Source organism: Ciconia boyciana, chromosome 5 (assembly GCF_034638445.1).
Source record: "Ciconia boyciana chromosome 5, ASM3463844v1, whole genome shotgun sequence".
In the NCBI taxonomy this organism is placed as follows: Eukaryota; Metazoa; Chordata; class Aves; order Ciconiiformes; family Ciconiidae; genus Ciconia; species Ciconia boyciana.
Window position 1 is genome coordinate 27,432,978 of NC_132938.1, and position 18,408 is coordinate 27,451,385.

At 41.1% G+C, this 18,408-nt stretch overlaps 1 protein-coding gene across 3 annotated transcripts in view; it reads left to right on the plus strand.

Annotated features, from left to right (window-relative positions):
* The window catches only part of LIMCH1 (LIM and calponin homology domains 1), a 183,276-nt gene extending 169,785 nt beyond the window's left edge, over window positions 1–13,491 (plus strand). For 2 of the 3 annotated variants that reach the window (XM_072861281.1, XM_072861279.1), the window contains 8 exons: window positions 419–523; window positions 1,903–2,039; window positions 2,821–2,942; window positions 4,776–4,899; window positions 6,306–6,392; window positions 9,420–9,528; window positions 10,423–10,525; window positions 13,110–13,491. In XM_072861281.1, coding sequence (XP_072717382.1) covers window positions 419–523; window positions 1,903–2,039; window positions 2,821–2,942; window positions 4,776–4,899; window positions 6,306–6,392; window positions 9,420–9,528; window positions 10,423–10,525; window positions 13,110–13,135 — 813 coding nt within the window. In that variant the 3' untranslated portion in view covers window positions 13,136–13,491. The remainder of the gene's footprint in view (window positions 1–418; window positions 524–1,902; window positions 2,040–2,820; window positions 2,943–4,775; window positions 4,900–6,305; window positions 6,393–9,419; window positions 9,529–10,422; window positions 10,526–13,109) is intronic. The other variant, XM_072861280.1, reaches the window with a different exon arrangement.
* Window positions 13,492–18,408: the final 4,917 nt, after the last annotated feature.

Below are 18,408 nucleotides of genomic sequence, written 5' to 3' on the forward strand. Positions count from 1 at the left end.
TTGACTAGTTGTACATTATGCAAATTGATGTCTTATCATCTGTGTTTGAGAGCCGTACTTGTGATCTGAACAAGAAAATTTTTTTTTTCAGCTTTCAGAAGAAGTTTCTCATGTACCATGTTTTAGTATGAAATTTAATAGACTGGTGTTTTGAGAAATAGGGTTGCCATCCCAAGTAGAATATTCTTTCCAGTTTTGGACATCCCATCTCAAAGATGGTAATGGTGAAAGGAAAGGGAGTGCAAAACCTTGAAGCAAATTAAAAATTGAGGTGTTAATATTATTCTTGGTACCACAGGTCCTTACCTAGCCATCTAAATGTGAGTGTGTAGCCAAACTTTATGATTCTACTTTTTAAGCTCATAGTTGACATTCTGTATTTTTAACCCCTGCTCTCTCCTGATGCGCTTTTTTTTAGGAACGTAAGATAATTGAGGATACTGTAGTTCCATTCATTGTTTCTTCAAACTCTGCTGAGCTACTCTCCTCCTCTTCCTCTACCACTGAAGGAAACAAGACAGCGGTGAGTTTCTCATGGATTAGTAAGGCAATAAAGACTAAGCTATCTTCAGTGCAAAGTTTCATTCTTCACGAAAGGCTAACAAAGTCTGGGAACAGTAAGAGTAAGAGTATTCCCTGGATCCTTTCCGTAGCTGGTGATACCTCAGAGTGCTGTAGCTTGTATATTTTTACAACTGAAGAGCCATACTCCCAAGCAAACTGCTACCATCCTATTTTGGGCTAGAGCAGAGGGTGATACTTCCTCTCTTTGCAGCTGCTTCTCTTCTTTAACTGGTGCTGTGAAAAAACAATCACCTGTTTCTATTTGTTTTGACTACCTTTTCAAACCAACAAAATCTGAAGTGGTTTCCCTGCATCCAAAATCTTGAGTGTAACACAGTGGTGTAAGCATATCTGAGATGAGACTGAATCCTGCCTCCCCACTTTTCCTCCTTTTCTCTCCCACCATCCCTCCTAGAAAGCAGCAAAACGAACGGAGTAATGTTCACTCGTCACTCTCTTTTGGCTTATGTGGCACAAAATGTTTCACTTGATGCATCTAGCATCTAATTAAATAAATGTTTGCCAGAGATCAGAGAATGACACCCCAGGTGAGATCAGTAGAATAAATGTGGGATTCCCAGACTTAATTTTCTCCTGCCTAAGGCACCCACATCAAAGAAGACATCTGCCTTTTTCCATTCAGCTCCAGGATTAGGAGTACTGTATCACCTGGTTCTCCTCTTGCCTTTCCTGCCCCCTGTTATCACTCATCCCTGTGCAGGGACATCAGCCATGGCCCTTTTTCCACATGACTATGTAGGGGTAACTTCCTGGATGGAGTTGCTTGTGCCATGTTCAGGGCAGTGCCTGCACTCAGAAGTGAAGGATCTCATGCCATGGGTTACTGAAGCTCCACCAGTCAGGTATGACCCACTCCGGTACCATTTTGGAAGTAGTACTGGTGTTACCATTTGAGAATGCCCAGAGCATGTGAGTAATGTTCTGCCTCCTGGCAGAGTCAAGGAGCTGAGGTCCCTCACAAAGTCCTTCCAAGTCCAATGGGAGACTGTCTAGACTCTCAAAGTCATTCAAGGATTTCTGCCAAAAGCTTGCCACCACAGTGGCAAGTTTTATTTCGTCATCCTGAACACCATCTCATAATTGGTCAGTCCCGCACTTTTTTGTTTCGCACTCAATTTAATACAATTAGTTGATTGTTTTAGCTGAAGTCTTTGTTAAATCCAAAGTTAGCCTTACCAAGGTCAAATGATGAGATGTTCTTTATGGTAATAAAGTGTGTCAACATGATATATCTGGGGGCAGCCTGTGCTTTTCTCATGCGTGTGCTGATGCCGAATTCAAGGGAAGCTCCTTATTCCCTCCCCTCCTATCTTCTAGAACACAACTGATTCAAACAGCTCTCCAGAGGAAGGCAAACAAAAAGAAGTTACAGGGCAGAAAAAGCTGCTCTGGGAGCAGGACAGTATGCCATCTCCAAAAAGCAAGGAAAATGAACTCTGGCAAGAAAAGAGAAGGTATGGATCAAGCCTAAGCATTTCTTAGCCCTGTGGAGCTTTGTATTCTGTAGAGTTCTGGGATGTCACATCTGCCCATGATTAATGCTGGAGCATCAGCATCTGGTGGCCTGGTGATAGGTATAATATATCCCGATCAATATTCACTTGCCTCAGGCTTACGCTTATATGGCAATGTGCAGTGCTAGCTTTGCATATCAGAAGGCATGGCTTTGCTGAAAGGGTGTCACATCAACCAGACCAGAGCTTGGATAGCTCAGACATCTCTGTGTGGCACTGCACTGTGTCTTATGTACAAGTTTCACAAGCTGTTTGGAGGAATAAAGGAGCAGTAGCTATTTTCACTCAGAATCTGTGTGAGATTGCCTGGTTATCTTGGAAGTACTGTACCCGAACTTGCCAGATGGTGTTCAAAGTCCTGGTCTTTTCCCAACTGCTAATAACAGCTTTCACAAAGATGAGAAGCATCTGAGGAAGCTGAACGCTGGATAGAGAACACTGAGAAAAGGTGTTTCTTTGGCAAAGAAGCCATTCTCCACAAATCCAGAATGATCTTTAGTGTGTGTAAGTGGCAGTGTGTGAGGGAAGTCGGAAGACTTGGCATGTTTGGAGACTTGCTAATTCATGACAGTTTATCCTCATTGCTTTGTCATTGCTGACACAATAACAAAAATCCTGTTGCAAAACATAGACTGATATTCAAAAGTCTGATTTTGCCATTATATTCTAGGTGGCATTTTTCCTGGCATTATTTTTACAATGTGACTTATTTTATTGGCAGTGGAAATAAAGTGCTCTCAGGACACCCAGAGACGGGTATCTTGAAACGAGGTGAACAGGAGCACCAGGTGCCAGTGATGGAACGCAGCTCGCCTGCCAGGCTGAATCTGCCATTGACACAGGGTGAGAGTCAAGACTCTTCATATGCATTTATTCTTTTCAAAATAGAAATCTCGCAGGTATATACAGTGGCTTGAAATCTAACTCAAAGAATTTTGGAAATAAGCAGTACACATACCTTTGAAATTTTAATGTCTCAGATTCAAAAGTTATTTTCTGTTAGAAAAGATAAATATGTTAAGGTGAAATTTAAAATCTTCTTGTTTTCATCAGAGGTGAACATTTCAGCTGCAGGTAGGAATCTCATTTATAGACCTGCATGTTCACAGTAGTAATTAAACACAGTTATCTTCCATCTTTTACATAATCTTACATACATATAGGATTTATCTTGATACAGAGAGTATATTTCCAACACTTCTTTCGTGTTTTGATAGCTAATTAGATTCTTTATGTCCGTTTCAGTCCAGTAAAAGTCACTACCTGGGATGTGTAACCATTTCAAGCCAACTCTAAAGTGACACGTGTCTCAATTTTGTCATTAGAAATGTCTGATGACATTTAAAATTAATAGATTTTTTTAGGCTCCCATAAATATTGATGGGTTTTGAATTAAGGAATTTCCCCAAAGCATACTGTCAACAGGGTCACCCTAAAAAAAAGGCATATTCACTAGTTTAGCATCATTATCTAATGCAAGTGAACAGTGGAGAGTAAATAAGTAGGACTAAAGATTTTGAAATTGAGGTTTAGATTTTTGGTTTCAGTCTAGCATCAAAATTGATGATTCAAAAAAATGGAATGTCTATGTATAGAAAAGGTTTCAGTGTTATGACTTGCTCCAAATTCAAATTCCATATGCTAAACTTAACAGGTTTGCTTTCCCTGTCCACAATTTTATTGTATCCTTAGTGCTTTAATAAAGGTTTCTCAAGTAAAGAAAACAGAAGATATTGCCCAGCATTCCATTCTTGTGGATTTATAGTAGTGATTTATAGAAGTGACAAACTTCAAAGATTTGACAATTTTTAACAACTTCTGCTAATCAGGCCTTTTTTCTAGGTTCTCTTCAACAACTTGGTCCCCTGCAAATATTCTGATGGCTTCTTTCTTGCCCCTTAACACATCACATCCTTTCTCTCTCCTTAAGTCCCTAAATAGTCAGGACTAGGATTTTTTTTGCCTTGATACCAAAAATAGGTAACAGGCCTCTCATAGGCCGCAATTAAGTTTTTCTTCTCCTCTAAACCAGCTGGTTGGTGCACAACAGGGTAAGGCCCTCCCCAGCCTGTGAGCCACAAAATTCATCTGGAAGGATCCAGGTAGCGTGCTCTGTCTCAGAAATGGGATGGTCGGCTGCCTGGGCATCACAGATCGTTGCATATTGCTGGGAGGCTGTTATTGTCACTGAGCCTTGTGCAACCATCTGAAATGCAGAAGGAAATTACAAGGGAAGAAATCTGTTTATCAGTAGGCTTATGGAGAGCAGTGACTACACCACCTTCCTCTTAACTCTTGCTATTGAGAAGTTTGGATCCCCAGGCACCATGGGAAGTTTCTGTCTCTCTGGTGCTTCCTTTCTTAGGACAGAAGTACTTTATTTTCCCAAGTGCTATTCGTGGACAACTGCTTGACCTCTCCCTTTCCCAGAAACAGATTCAGCAGCAGAGTAGGTCATGTGTACGTGAAGGTAATGCAAGGGGACGTTGTCCCACAGTGGTCTCCTGGTGTAGCAGAGCCTGTCTCTGACTTTCTGTGGGGTTTCTGAGAACTTATTTTTAAGTAACAATACATCTTGTGTCTCCTTTATGGTGTGCCCATAAGCTGTGCTGGTCTATAAGTATTGACAAAAGCATTTTATCACAAGTATTGAGATTTCCCCATCTCCTATTGTAGATGTCTCCTGGAGTCAGCAGTTGCTGACAAAGCAGTCTCCACATCGTGCAGAGGACATTCGACAGAGACCATTCCTGGGCCAGAGTGTGGGACAACAGCCGAGCTCCACAGGAGAAATGAGGAGGTGAGAATGTAAAATAAAGATTATTGCAGAGGTTGAGAAGTCATGCTTACTCTGTTCTGCCTTATATTCCTATTCAGCATTCTTTATCGGTTAAGTTTCATGGGTAGTCCTGCAGTGTGCAGACACCTTTGATTCCTGGCTTTCCCACCAAGACTGCTAACGTTTATCCACTTGGTTTCTCATTACGGATACCCCAGTAACTAGTTTCACAAGGGAGGACACCTCCTGCTTGCCATTCTCTGTCTTCTTTCTCCTTAGGTCTTTAAACACTCATCTGCATAACTGTTCATGTGCTTCATTTGTTTTAAGTCCTTAAGACAAACATTTATAGCTCGTAAGTATAGCCACTTACTAGTGGTAGCCACCACCAAATATCAGGGTGGGAATGTCAGAAGTCTGCCTCTTTGAAGTTGGTATCTGAGAGCTTCATTCCCCAGCTTCTAAACACAAATTGGTTGCTACTTTCTAGTTCTTTAAGGATTATAGCTTTTAAAAGAAGATACATAGAGATTAGTATTTTCTTTCTGCTATAAATTTGGTGAGGTTTTTTTCTTCTCTGTTGCTTTGCCTTGTGTTTTGGAGTGAGCATTACTAAAAAGTAACACCAGATCATTCAGTAAACAAGGGATATGTTTACCTAATATTTGCAAAAAGTGTATCTCTGTAATGAGAAAGGAACATCTGTTTTCATTAGCATATATATGAACAGTCTCCTGCAAGATATGTGTTTTGTCTATGAAGCTTGTATCCAGTCAAAACTAATGTAGATTGAGTTTTGATTACTTATTCCTCATAACAAACTGCTAGTCTGTGCTTGAGCAAATTGTTATTTAATCTGTAAACAGCTTTAAGCAGTGAGAGGTTGAATCGATCCTATGATTTCTGGTAACAAAAAACATCCATGGTTTTTCTCACCAAATTCTTGCAAGGTAGAGTAGACACAAATAAGAATAAACCACTTTTCAGTGTTAGTAGCATCCTTTTTACTCAGTAAAGGGCACAGACCCTCCATCAAGAACCCCACATCTGCTCTACCAGTATGCTTCTGTGCACATCGCCTGGGGAACAGAGAGTACGAGGTGGTGTGCCTTGGCTTAACCCTCCTTCGTCACAGTGTGAGCTATGTTGGGTTGATAGGTGGGTAGGAGTCTGCACATGGCTGATTACCTTGTGAGTTATCTGACTGAGCAATAGCAAGCAGACCAAGACTCAGAACTATAATGAAAAAGTGCTATTTTTCATTGTATCAAAATGGCAGTGAACAGCAAATTTATACCTTGTTTTCCTTAGATAATATTTTCAGAGCTGGGAATCCTGAAATCCATCAGCTGGAATTTCTCAGTACAAAACCTCTGGTTTTAGTTGTTCTTCAGCTGTGGTAATGCGTTTTCTCTCCTGTATTTTAGGGCCGGCTGTCATGAGAACTTCCAGTCTGGGCCATCATCTCCCTGCTCTCCTGCTGCTTCGAGTCAGTCACCCAACAGGTACAAAAGGTCAATAAGGAATTTTGCAGACTGAATACATCTTGTAGTCGCTGGTGACCTGCCGCAGTGTAAATCACATTAGTATTACGTGGATGCACTATGCATTCTTCTAAACGTTGCAATTCATAACAGTCCACGGAATAAACACGTAGCTCCCTCTCCCGTCTTTCTTGCCTGCTTCAGCAGTATTGTTATGTTTTCAAATAACACAGTTCAGAAAGCACCTGTAGGACTCTACTTGATCATTGAAATTTCAATGAAATTGAAATGGGATAATATAAGCTGCAGTCAAAGTAAGCACTAAAGCGTGAGTTCAGAGCACTTAAGCCACAGGATGTTGTCTTCACAGTGGATAGTCCCATGCTCAGGAGCAAGGTATGCTCTAGCTGTTGTCATCGACAGACGTTTCAGCACTTGCTGATTTAAAAAGAAATCTTTCCCTTAATTTCCAAACTTGAAACACATTTTGCTTTTTTGCTGTTTTTTAAATTTTTCTACATTTGTGCTAATCTCCTGGAGATTTGATTCTCTCAGGCAATGAGCTGTGCAGCTTTCAGTGAGATATGTGTACCAACTCTAAATAAATGTTAACTGTAGCCTGGTAGAATCACTGATAATTTGGGGTGTATTCAAATCAGTTGACTCATTAAATAGGGTCAAGTAATACAACACAGAAAACATAGCAAGTTTTTGTTCTATTTAAATAACATTTTTCTTCATGTTTGATAGCAAAGCCCTCCTTCCGATGCCATTTGCATTGATGTGAAACTATTAGGAATTTTTTATGTGAACAATTTCTTCTGGTTTTTCTAATTGTAACTGCAGTTTTGGTGGGATTGCAGATCATTTTGTGCTCCATATAGCTAGTCATGATAGCTACTTCATATTATTTAGCAGCTACATCCTGATCTGAGACCCTCTTCCAAGATCTTTTCCTGAAATAAATCTTAGTTTTGGAAACAATGGATGGGATGTAATTTGTTGTTCCACTAAAAGATTAGAAAACTTCTCTTAAATAATTTCCCAGAGCACTTTATTCTTTGATCCAACAGTTTAACTTGTCCTTGTAATAACTCTGATAGTAGAGAAGAAGTGAAAACAAAGGCGGACTCAAGAATAATGCAGAGGGATGTGAGCAGAAGGCTTAAGGTTGTAGGGAGGAGAAGAAACCAGGGAAGTTATTCTAAAAGGAATAACGAGAATGAAGCAATGAGACCGTGATGTGCCTGGGCTGTCTGTGTACATGGTGGGATAAAGAATGATGGGCTCAGGAGTGACAGAGAGTAGATGGAAGCAAGAACAGTTTTCTGGTTGTGATGTGTCCTTCTGCTGCTTCTGTCTCTCTTTTTTCTTTTTCTTTTTTTTTTAAATGGCTTTTTTATCATGATGCAGTCCAGATCTGTCTCTGTTGGTGGCCTATTATGTTGTTGCACCAAATCCATAAAGCAAGATATTGTAAACTTGCTTACCTGTGTGCAATTTCATCAAACCATCTTTTCAAAACTCGTGAAGTATCCCAGAGTTTCTCTCCTCGTTTCAGACCTGGCTGAAAAAAGCATGGATGACGCATAATGACAAAGGATCCCTTTTGGTCTCAAGCTCATCTGTTGTGGTTTAGCCCCAGTCAGCAACTAAGCACCACACAGCCGCTCACTCATCCTCCCCCCACCTCGGTGGGATGGGGGAGAGAATCGGAAGAGTAAAAGTGAGAAAACTCGTGGATTGAGATAACAACAGTTTAATAATTGAAATAAAATAAAATAAAAATAATTATAATAAATTGTAATGAAAAGGAAAATGAGAGAGAGTGAGACAGAGAGAGGACCAAAACCCAAGGAAAAAAAAAACAAGTGCTGCAGCTGCTCACCACCCGCTGACCGATGCCCAGTCAGTCCCCGAGCAGCGATCGCTGCTACCCGGCCAACTCCCCCCAGTTTCTATACTGAGCATGACCTCATATGGTATGGAATAGCCCTTTGGCCAGTTTGGCTGTGCCCTCTCCCAGCTTCTTGTGCACCTGGCAGAGCATGGGAAGCTGAAAAGTCCTTGACTGGTGTAAGCACTACTTAGCAACAACTAAAACATCTGTGTGTTGTCAACACTGTTTTCAGCACAAATCCAAAACGTAGCCCCATACTAGCTACTATAAAGAAAGTTAACTCTATCCCAGCCAAAACGAGCACATCATCTCACTAGACAAACATCAGTTCTGGCAGGCTGGCAGACAGGTGAGAAGGGAAGAGCGTGAAACACATAGAAGTGTGCACCTGCACTGCCACTAAAACCATAATGAAAAAGGGTACCAGTTATTCCTGGGGCTCTGATCCCTCACCCAGCTGTCATCAAACAGCTGATTTACTAGAAAGGTCTAGACAGGACTGAAGCTTAAGGAGAAAGTTGAAGTATTTTTGAATTGCAGATGGAGATCTGATTTCAGCTTTATTGTAACTAGCTGGAGTACTAATAGGCATGTAGCTGCAGCAGCATGGACTAAAATTAGTTAGCAAGTGCCTGATGTCTGGTCTGTGCTACTGCAGTTTCGCTGCTACTGTTGACTTTGCCAGCTTATTTGGGTGTAAGAGCAGCATCCCTGTCTTCTGACTTGGAGTAAGCAAACCCATTTGCAAACAAATTGAAAAATTTCCAGGCTGAGAGTCTGACTCAGGTAATTTGTGTAAATATCTGCTTTGATTGCTGTGGCATTGACTGGGTCTAGGTAATCCACAGGCATGGTTCCCTGCTATCTGGGTCTTTGTTAAGAGGCTTGCATCTCCCTTGATCTAGCACAGCAGACTGGCAGGGAAATGGATCTGAGCTGCTGTGCATTCAAGCATTTTAAGTCCTCTGCTTGCTTGTCTGCGAGGCAGACGCACAGGTTGATCAGCAACATGGTTGAAGGGTCAATATATATTTATGTGACACCCCCCAATGCTCCTTCCTCCCGTCCTGTCACTCTCCATAAAACTTTGTAAACGTTTGGCTACATTTTAGCATCAGTTGCCGTTCTGTTTTCTTAAAGTCATGTTCGTCTTCTAGGTCTGTCAGTGGAAAGAAGCTTTGTTCTACCTGTGGGCTTCCTCTTGGAAAAGGAGCTGCCATGATTATTGAAACGCTTGGTCTTTATTTCCATATTCAGTGCTTCAGGGTATGTCTCTTGCTTTATTAAGAAAAATCTCAAGTCATGCACAGTGTGAGGAGAGAGTATATTGAGGGCTGTAGATGTGAAATTGAAAATGAGGGGACCAAGGGATTCACATGTTTATTATGTATGTTTGTGTGTGCGTTTGTTTGTAGAGAAGTGGAAGTAATGCAGCTAATGTGTTATTTTGTTGTCAGACGTTAATTGGACTAAAACCTGTGATTTAGCAAGCAAACTTAGCTTCCTCACTTACAGAGGGAAGCATCATATAATTTCCCAGTTGTACTCATTTGTTTTTAAATATAAAATTAGTTACCTTGTGATTTTTTTTCAAAAATCCGGTCAGTCCTGAAACCATCTTTGATCTGACCTATGGTTGGAAAGCTTTGACTATGGAATGGACGATGTCTTCGGCCTTTCACCAGAGCTCTCAACAGAAATACTCCATGACTGTTCTTGCGTGTCTGAAGACAGTGTTTTCCAGAGAACTCAGAAAGTGGCCACTTCCATTATCTTTGGCCCAATTGGTTTTAGACATTCATGAAGCCTTTTTTGGTTTTAGACATTACCCAAACTAAAACTCTGGCCTCTCTAAGCTTTGTCCAGCACAAATGGGCTGCCTCCAGAATGCAACGTCAAAATCAGATGTCCCTTAAAATCACTAGACTTCACTTCTGTCTGTATAAGTGGAGACTGCTGAAATCCAGTCCTAAATACTGTTGGCTCTAAAATAAACCTTTCATTAATTTGCAGTGCTCCCTAGGAGTATGGGCTGGGTTCTGGGGGTTGTTTTTTTCTCACTGTTCCAAGAACTATTGAAACAAAAGTAAAAATTTGGGGACAGTTGTGACAGATAGTAGGGCATGGTCTCTCTTACTTTCTCTGTTCTTCAATTGACAGTGTGGCATTTGCAAGGGACAGCTGGGAGACGCAGCAAGTGGGACAGATGTCAGGATTAGAAATGGTCTTCTTAACTGCAATGATTGTTACATCCGATCCAGAAGTAAGTACCAAATCCTGTCCAAAGGACAGTGAACTCTAACAATACTGTTGCCATGATTTTAACTGATGAGTTTTTCTCCTCCTGGAAGAAATGTGTTCTCCCTTATGCCCAAATGGCTTGGCCCCTCAAGTATAGCTTCGCCATGGGAAGGGGAGCTTTCCCATGCTATTTTAATCATCCTCTTATATCAAAAAAGATTTCCGAGCCCATCAAACCTTGCCCAGAGGATATCTGCTCAGCAATATTAGACTTAAAGGCTGTTTCTGTGCATAAATATAAACTCCTACACTGTGCATATACATTGCATATCCTGAAGGCTTGGATCTGTCACATCACATGAGACAATATAAATACCTCTACTAGGTCTAGGACCCTGGGCCTTGTTTGGAGAAGTTCCCATTTTTTATGTCTCCAGGCCTCCGTTTGCAGGCAAAATGGTAAAGGAAAATATTAGGAACATTCTGTAACTCATAATGAATCCTTGTGGTGGTATCCCCAGACATGTGCTAAAGTGTTGCTTGCTGCAAATTTTGAAGAATGAGCCAGAAAATTGCATGTCAGCAAAAAACTTGATGTGGTTTTCTGCCTTAGAGCAGGTCACTTGAATGTTCTCCCTACTCCTGCATTTCTGTGAATGATACCAAATTGCTAGAGCATTCCAGCTTCACCCTGATATCACCAGTGATATGAGATGGGCCGTGCTCATGCCGGCTACTTTGTGAAAAACAGTAAGACACAGAAAAAAACCATGGGAATAATCGTTGCCTTCCTGATACATGTTACTGTTCAGTATATTCACTGCCTACAGTACTAACTGATAAGTGGAGATACAGAGTTCTTTTCGCTTACTATGTCCCTTCTTCTCTCTCAAAAGCAGTGGCTGTAGAAATCCAGGAGTGGGAAAGGTGCCTACCTACCTTTGCTAGCAGAGGAATAGGTATTTTTTTTTCGCTGATGTTTCAGGAGAGAGGTATTTCCCCATCGGCAGAGCTAGAGGGTGCTATTGTATAACCATTTGTTTGGTGATTTTTTTTTTTAAATTCTGCTAAGAAATGTTAGCAACTTTTTATTATTATTTATTTAACCTGACGCATTTAGAAATAGCTTTTACCCTTCAGGCTTGATACTATAAACCTTCCTCATGTGGATGAGGTCCTGACCCTTAAATGCATGTTTGCACATCCATCTTTATTCAAAAAAGAGAGGAAGGTGACAAAAGTCATATTTTCCTTTTCTTCTTAATTCTTTTTGCTTAAATAAAAATTGAGGTCCCTTAATAATTACTTTTAATAAATAAATTATTTATCAGCTTATATGCTGTAGAAATCACCCCCTCCATCATCATTTCTACAGCAGCGGTGCTAAAAAATGCAGTACAGAGCTGCGTACAGTGTTTCGTGCAGTAAGGTTTTGCATTTGTACATACCTAGCACAATGGTAACCAGGTCCATGGCAGAGGGAATAGGTTTTGAGGAAATGTATGGTTCCTGAAGAATAATAATGGCAAGGGTTTGTCTTTTTTCCTACAAATTGCCTCTCCCTACTGTGTCCCCTCCTCATGCAAGATCTCAAAATATGAATTAGATTAATTTAAGTTACACTGGCTCGCATCGATAGTTTCAAAAGGACTGATATTGATAAAACTACAAATATGGTTAGTTGCTCATTTTTAACTAGAATTTGACAGACTCCACATCTGAAATGAAGAACAAACTGGTGCAATGTTAGTGTTTTGCCTTTCAGTTCTGGGAGGTCTGATGCTAAATATAAAATCAGTTGCCTGACTGCAAGGCTCATGCCTTCCTGCCCCCACGGCTACATCTGAAAACCTGCACAGCAGTGCGCACAACTGACAGTCTCTGACCAACCCAGAATTAATCAGTATTGTTTTGAGATGCTTCTGGACATGTCAGTGAAATATTTTGGCTGCCAGAAGCTTATTTGAAACTGTGGATGATTCTGTTTCAAAAGAAATTATCAAAAACCCTAAGAGAGAAAAGCATTAAAGCTTACGTAGTGGTCCAGGGTTCAAAATATTTATATTTTTCAAATAAAAATGAATGGGGTAGGTTATTTCTCTAGAACAAAACCTCACAAGGAAGGGAACTTGGTATTCAGTGTCAAACACGGGGAAAAGTTAGAGGTTTGTGAGTGCTGAAGTCAAAGGCAAGAAGTAAATTAATGAGATTCCTTGTATGGCCAAATAACACAAGGGCTCTGTATTACCACGTAACACAAACCAGGCACAGCTAAAGATGACTCATCAGTCCTTTGCTTTACTATTTTGCCACTGCAGAGCCTAAAAGTAAATATACCCGCAAGTACTTTGGGAGTAAAATGAAATACAAGTGCATGCAGAATGCATTTGTCCATATGGCATGGAAAATATATTTCCACTGGAGTTATGCTGAATCCTTGTTTGCAGTTAGTGCCCCAGCTTCGCAGGAAGAAAGAGAAGCAGGGCACAAATGATACATATTTCCAGACTGAGTTTTTTGAGTTGTAGAGATCATATGAGGAAAAGCCTATGTGCACTTGTTAAAATTTGTCAACTAATTACTTGGTTTCGTTTTGTTTTTTCCAGCTGCTGGACAGCCAACTACATTGTGACATGACTTTCAGTCCTAATAACTTTCAAGAAGGAACTATCTTCTCATATGTACCGGCTGCCTCCAGACAATCACTTGTAAGAGCTTGAATCCATGGACATCATGGCTCACATCTCATTTTGAAAAACTCATAAAAATGCTGCACCTGCTCCTTTAAAATGCAATATGTTGGTTTTTTCCCTTTCTTAAGAAATTTGCAAATTATGTATGACCATGGTTGGGAAGGCAAAGCCTAAAGTACTATTAAAAAAAAAGAAATCCCACCTTTCAGGTATGTTTATGATTTCCAGTCTGTTACCTTGTCCTTTTGAAAGTAATAAGAAAATAAACATGCAATAAAGCTGTTTTGTTTTAATATTTCTAGGAATTAAAAAGTTTAAGTTTACAGAACCTTTATAGAATATGCCAACTTGAGCTGAGAAGTAATTTTAAGATAGTATCTAATCAGTGCATTTGAAAACTAAACATCACAGCACGACTTCTCTGTTATAACTGAAGCTATAACTTTTTTTATACAGAGACTAGTTTGATAATACATCCTGTAATTCTGAAGCATTTTGTGTTTATATTACCTTCAGTGGAGGGTAGGAGTTATACAAATAAATTATTGCACCTTTAGTGATAGGATTTTTTTGTTTGTGTACCTCAAGTAATGTTCATGACTATAGCTTAATATTCTCTCCAATAAAGATTTCTTCATTAAACCTAAAGACTGCATACCGTTAACGATGGCAAGATTCCCATTAGGAGCAATCCTTCTTACTAAGTTCAGCAGCCCATGTTGTTATTAAACTTGATGTGAGGGAGAGGCAGCTGAGTGGGCAGACTTGTGAGACTCAGCGCTGCGGTTTGATGCTAGGGTGAAGCTTTTCTCTTTGGCGTGTAACTTGCCCATTGATGGTCCGAGTTGGTTTGTCATCTGCTCGTTCACTTGCAAACATTATGGTTGATTGAAATCTCAAGCGGAGAAAACACGTGTGGTTTGGGAGCCCTCCAGAGCAGGGAATTAAACAGCCTTGAGCCTGTGTTCCTCCATACACCACCCCAATGAAGTCAGCAAACCCGGGAGTGCAGAAGGCGGGCGGGGAGGAGGCTGGCAGCCGTAGGCAAAAAAACTTTTAACTTGCCTGTGTTTGTTTTCCTTTGTGCTTTTTGATTAAGCATGTGCTCCTTACTAAGGTGATCCAGCAGCTCGTTGAAACAGCGGTCAGAGCTGTGTCATTTTATCTACAACACACAGACAAGGTTAGGGGATGTGTTGCAATTGTAGAATATCCTAGCACTTTTTGGTAAGCAGTTATTGGAAATATCCCACCTTAGCAGTTCACGATGCAACTTAAAATGGAGGAAAAAAAAATCTACTTATTCTGCCTTAAAATGGTGATAAAACTAAATTAATAGAGATTTATTTTATCTATGTGCACATCCATTGTCTTTTGATGTGTTGGTAAATGGAAATGAAGTGGTTATTAGGGAAGCAATAATTTTGAGTCGTTCTATAGCTAGCAACTATTTATTTAAACACTAGACAGTTGCTTGCATGTGAATTGCATACCCATGCAAAACTGCGTGTCATTGAAAACCCATGTACGATGTTGTCACTGGAGGACATTGTGACTATCTGCTGGAAAGTTACATGTTACTTCCTTAAAATTGTGCCTTAGAAAATGCAAAGCTGTTGCACACAGTCAACGATGACTTATGGATGCAATAAATCCAAAAAGCTGAAGTCCTGCATGGACTTCACCTGGGGAATATTAAAAAAAAAAAAAAAAATCAGATAAATGTTTTGGAAATAAAAGCGATGTCCAATATTTTGATTAACCATCTGCATGTTTTACTGTTAAAGGGTTTTGATAACCAGGATGCTTACACTTTGCATGTGGTCATCATAACGTTTTCCTGCAAATAATGCGTAACACGGAAATTCAAGAAGCAGATTTTATAACCAACTTTGTACATCTGTATAATTCCATGCACTGCATTAAGGGTATGTGAATATATGATGTCTGGGCCTGATTTTTAAATGAAACTGTGCATGCCTGTGCATCTATTTGGTATGAGTCACTAACACCACTTCACCCATGTGATACAGTTTAGATGTGCAAATTGGTCCCCAAGTGTATAGAAGGGTTGGTTGCACGGAGGTTAGATCTGCTTCTCATTCACGTAGGGGTAATGGTTGGGACTAAAATGCATGGGCGAGGGGTGGGGTGGGGTATGCATCACACTGCAGACACACCACTGGATCTCTGAAGCTGCTTAGAAACTGATCCCAGTGTCTACCAGTTAGTTTCATATATGCATGTTTTAGTGAAGTTTGATTGTATGTACAGCAAAACAAAGCAGCTTTCTCAGACGACGATGTTTTCCCCCTCATGAACATCTATTCACCAGCACAGAACAATTTTCAACCGTTTTCTAAATTGTGCTTGCCAACTGCTTATGTTTGATTTTGTATTTCCTTTGGAGTCTTACATGGCAAATTCATTCAGGCTAACATCTTCCCCCCCCCCCCCTTAAACACATAAACATGATACATTTCTTATCAGGAACTTTGAGCACAGAAAAAAATAATTCTTTACTACAATTGAACTACAACGTAAATGTATTTGTTGCAAAAAATGATTTATTATTGCTAAGCAAGTACAATGTATGTAATGAGTTTTAGATGTTTCAGAACTTATTTAGCCTCTTACTACTTCAGAGAACCTGAACAGGTGTCATCATAACCCATCTGTATTTCACAACCCCATTTTCCATGGTGTATTTTTTTCCTTACTCTTGCTACGTAGTGTTATTGATGCAGTACATCTGTAGTTTTCGGTGAATGTCCTAAAGGTTGGTGAACCAGAAGGGGACCTTCCTTATCTGCATGTCCATTCAAGGACAAGGATTGCTGTCCTAGCTGGGGCTAATGTTGAATACCAATTATGCTAATCTCTCCTTTATTTTATTTATTCTAAAATGCCTCTGGAAATTAGGAAAACTTGTCTAAAATGCAACAGCTTTTATAGTAAATGTATGTTTATAAATAAAATGTTGATTACCTTTGGTGGTGTTGATTTTACTTATTATAACTAATTTCTCCTATTGCATGCGATGTGTCTGTGAAACCGGATTGTAGAATGTGTACATCCCGCTGGTAAAAGCTTCTGCTTGACTGGGGTAGGCTGAACCAAGCTATATTCCACAAAACTTAGCATATGAGATGAGACAATAAAAAAGACATACGTGAGATGGGACGATGCCCTGTGGATTGCTGCTGTAAGCTGTATTTCCAAGAGTACGTGTGGCTGTCGTGGTAAAAGACAAGCAGAGATGGCTTTCTTTGAGTCGAACCCAAAGTCCTCAGAAGATCTTTCATTGATGTCGGTGGACTGTGGTTCAGACTTTGACTCAATAAAGCACTTGATGCACTGCAAAGCTAAGTATGTGCTTGGTTAATTCCGTTTCTACCTGGCAAAGATCCTGGAGTTTGTGCTTAGTTATGCATGTGCTGCAGTATCACTGATCCTTGAATCTCAACGAGTATGTGGCTTCACCAGCAACCAGCAAAAAGTTCACACAAAATTTTGAACTAATAACTGCCCCTTTTTTTATTTTTAATTGAGTCTTCAGTGGATGACGGGTTTGGTTTTGTGCCAGAAGCACATTTTGGCTGTTAGATGAGTCATGGGAAAGTACTGACAATTTCATTTTTTGAAAGCAGATTTTATGCCGGTGCCTTAATGGAAATGGTAGTGGTCTTGCATTATTTCTGCCTCTGGACAGAGGGCCAGCGTTGCTCTGTGGTGGGAGAGGTTCGCTGGGGTTCCCGGGGACGAGCATCGGTGCCGGGTCTGTGGGAACAGCTCGCTGCCACTGGAGGTTGCTCTGAGGCTGGGTCTGGAGGCGGTCAGGCAGCTATTTCTGCTTCAGCAGCTCCGCACCAAGGTTGCTGGGCACCCAGACAAGCGTGGTTTGGGTGATTGTGACCCTTATGAGCCAAGTAAAACAGTGGAAATCCTGGTATGATTTTTTAAATTATTATTATTTTCTGGTGAATGTGACCTAGCAGCTCTGACCTGACCAGAGCTGTTTAGGATGCTAAAAGGGCACCGATGGGGCTGCGCTCCACTGGCACTGATTTAATGCCAAAATAATTCCACAAACCTTGTAAAAGGGGAGTTGTGTCTGCTCACCTCACCAGCGCCTTCGTCTACAGGTAGCAAAGGCTGCCAGGAGGGCCCCAAGGGAGACCAGCTGGCTAACAGGGCCTCGGCGTGCCTCAGGAGAAGAAGACGGCTTGCCAAACAGCAGGATGAAGCTGGGGGCATATGGAAGAAATAGGGAGTAGTGTGGGAGAGAAGTGGGCTGCAACAGCTGAGGCTCGGACATGGCAGAGGATACCCCATGCAGAGGGCGATGTGTGCCAGGTCCCCCAGGAGAGCTCTGCCTCCTCTGCGCCCCGTCCAGGTGCGATGCCTCCATCCCTCCCCTTTCTCCATCGCAGCCAGGTGGGACAAAGGCTCCGTTTCCTCCTCTGCGCCCTTGCTCCGGGGTCCAGCCGACTCCCTTTGTTTTGCTGCTTGAGAGCAAAATGCTCTCTTTAGCAAGTGTTTTGGTGCAGAGATCATCAGTGAACACGGCCAGGTGCTGGTAGCTGTTGGAGGCTCTAGGCACAGATAATAAACAGCAGCAGCTTGCTCATCTCATGAGTATTGATCCTTAGCCAGGCAACTCTTCTGGGGGAGAGTTAAAAGCAGGCAGCTACCACTTTGTTTAGAAAATTAGCTTTAGGTACAGTCCTTGCTGCCCAATTTAGCAAAGATTTGGTCTCAGGTGGATCCCCTTCCTGATAATGGGAAGCTGGTTAAGTACTTACTCAATAAACTTTGCGGAGAAGGGACTTGGCCTGCTTTTCTCCCTCCTTGTCTCTGCTCTCCTGAGAAAAGGTTGGGTAACTGGGGAACAGGATGACAAAATGCTCACTTTCAGAGACACGTCTGCAGTGAAACTCAGAAGTGGTTGTGGACACTGGAAGTGAGCAGATGACCACTGCTTGGCTGGGAAAAAAAAGAAAAGGTGCCAGAAAAATACATCTCCTGTAAAGGCAAACAGGACTCCTATATACCTCTAAAAGCCTCCGGTAGGAATGTAATTTCATCTGAATTCCCTGATAAGGGGAAATGACTGAACTGGAAGCCGCTCAAGTTTTGCAGGCAATAAGAGCCCAAAACAGAGATAGAAAGTACAGGGTGGGCTGTGACTCTTCTCACGGTATGGTGTGGG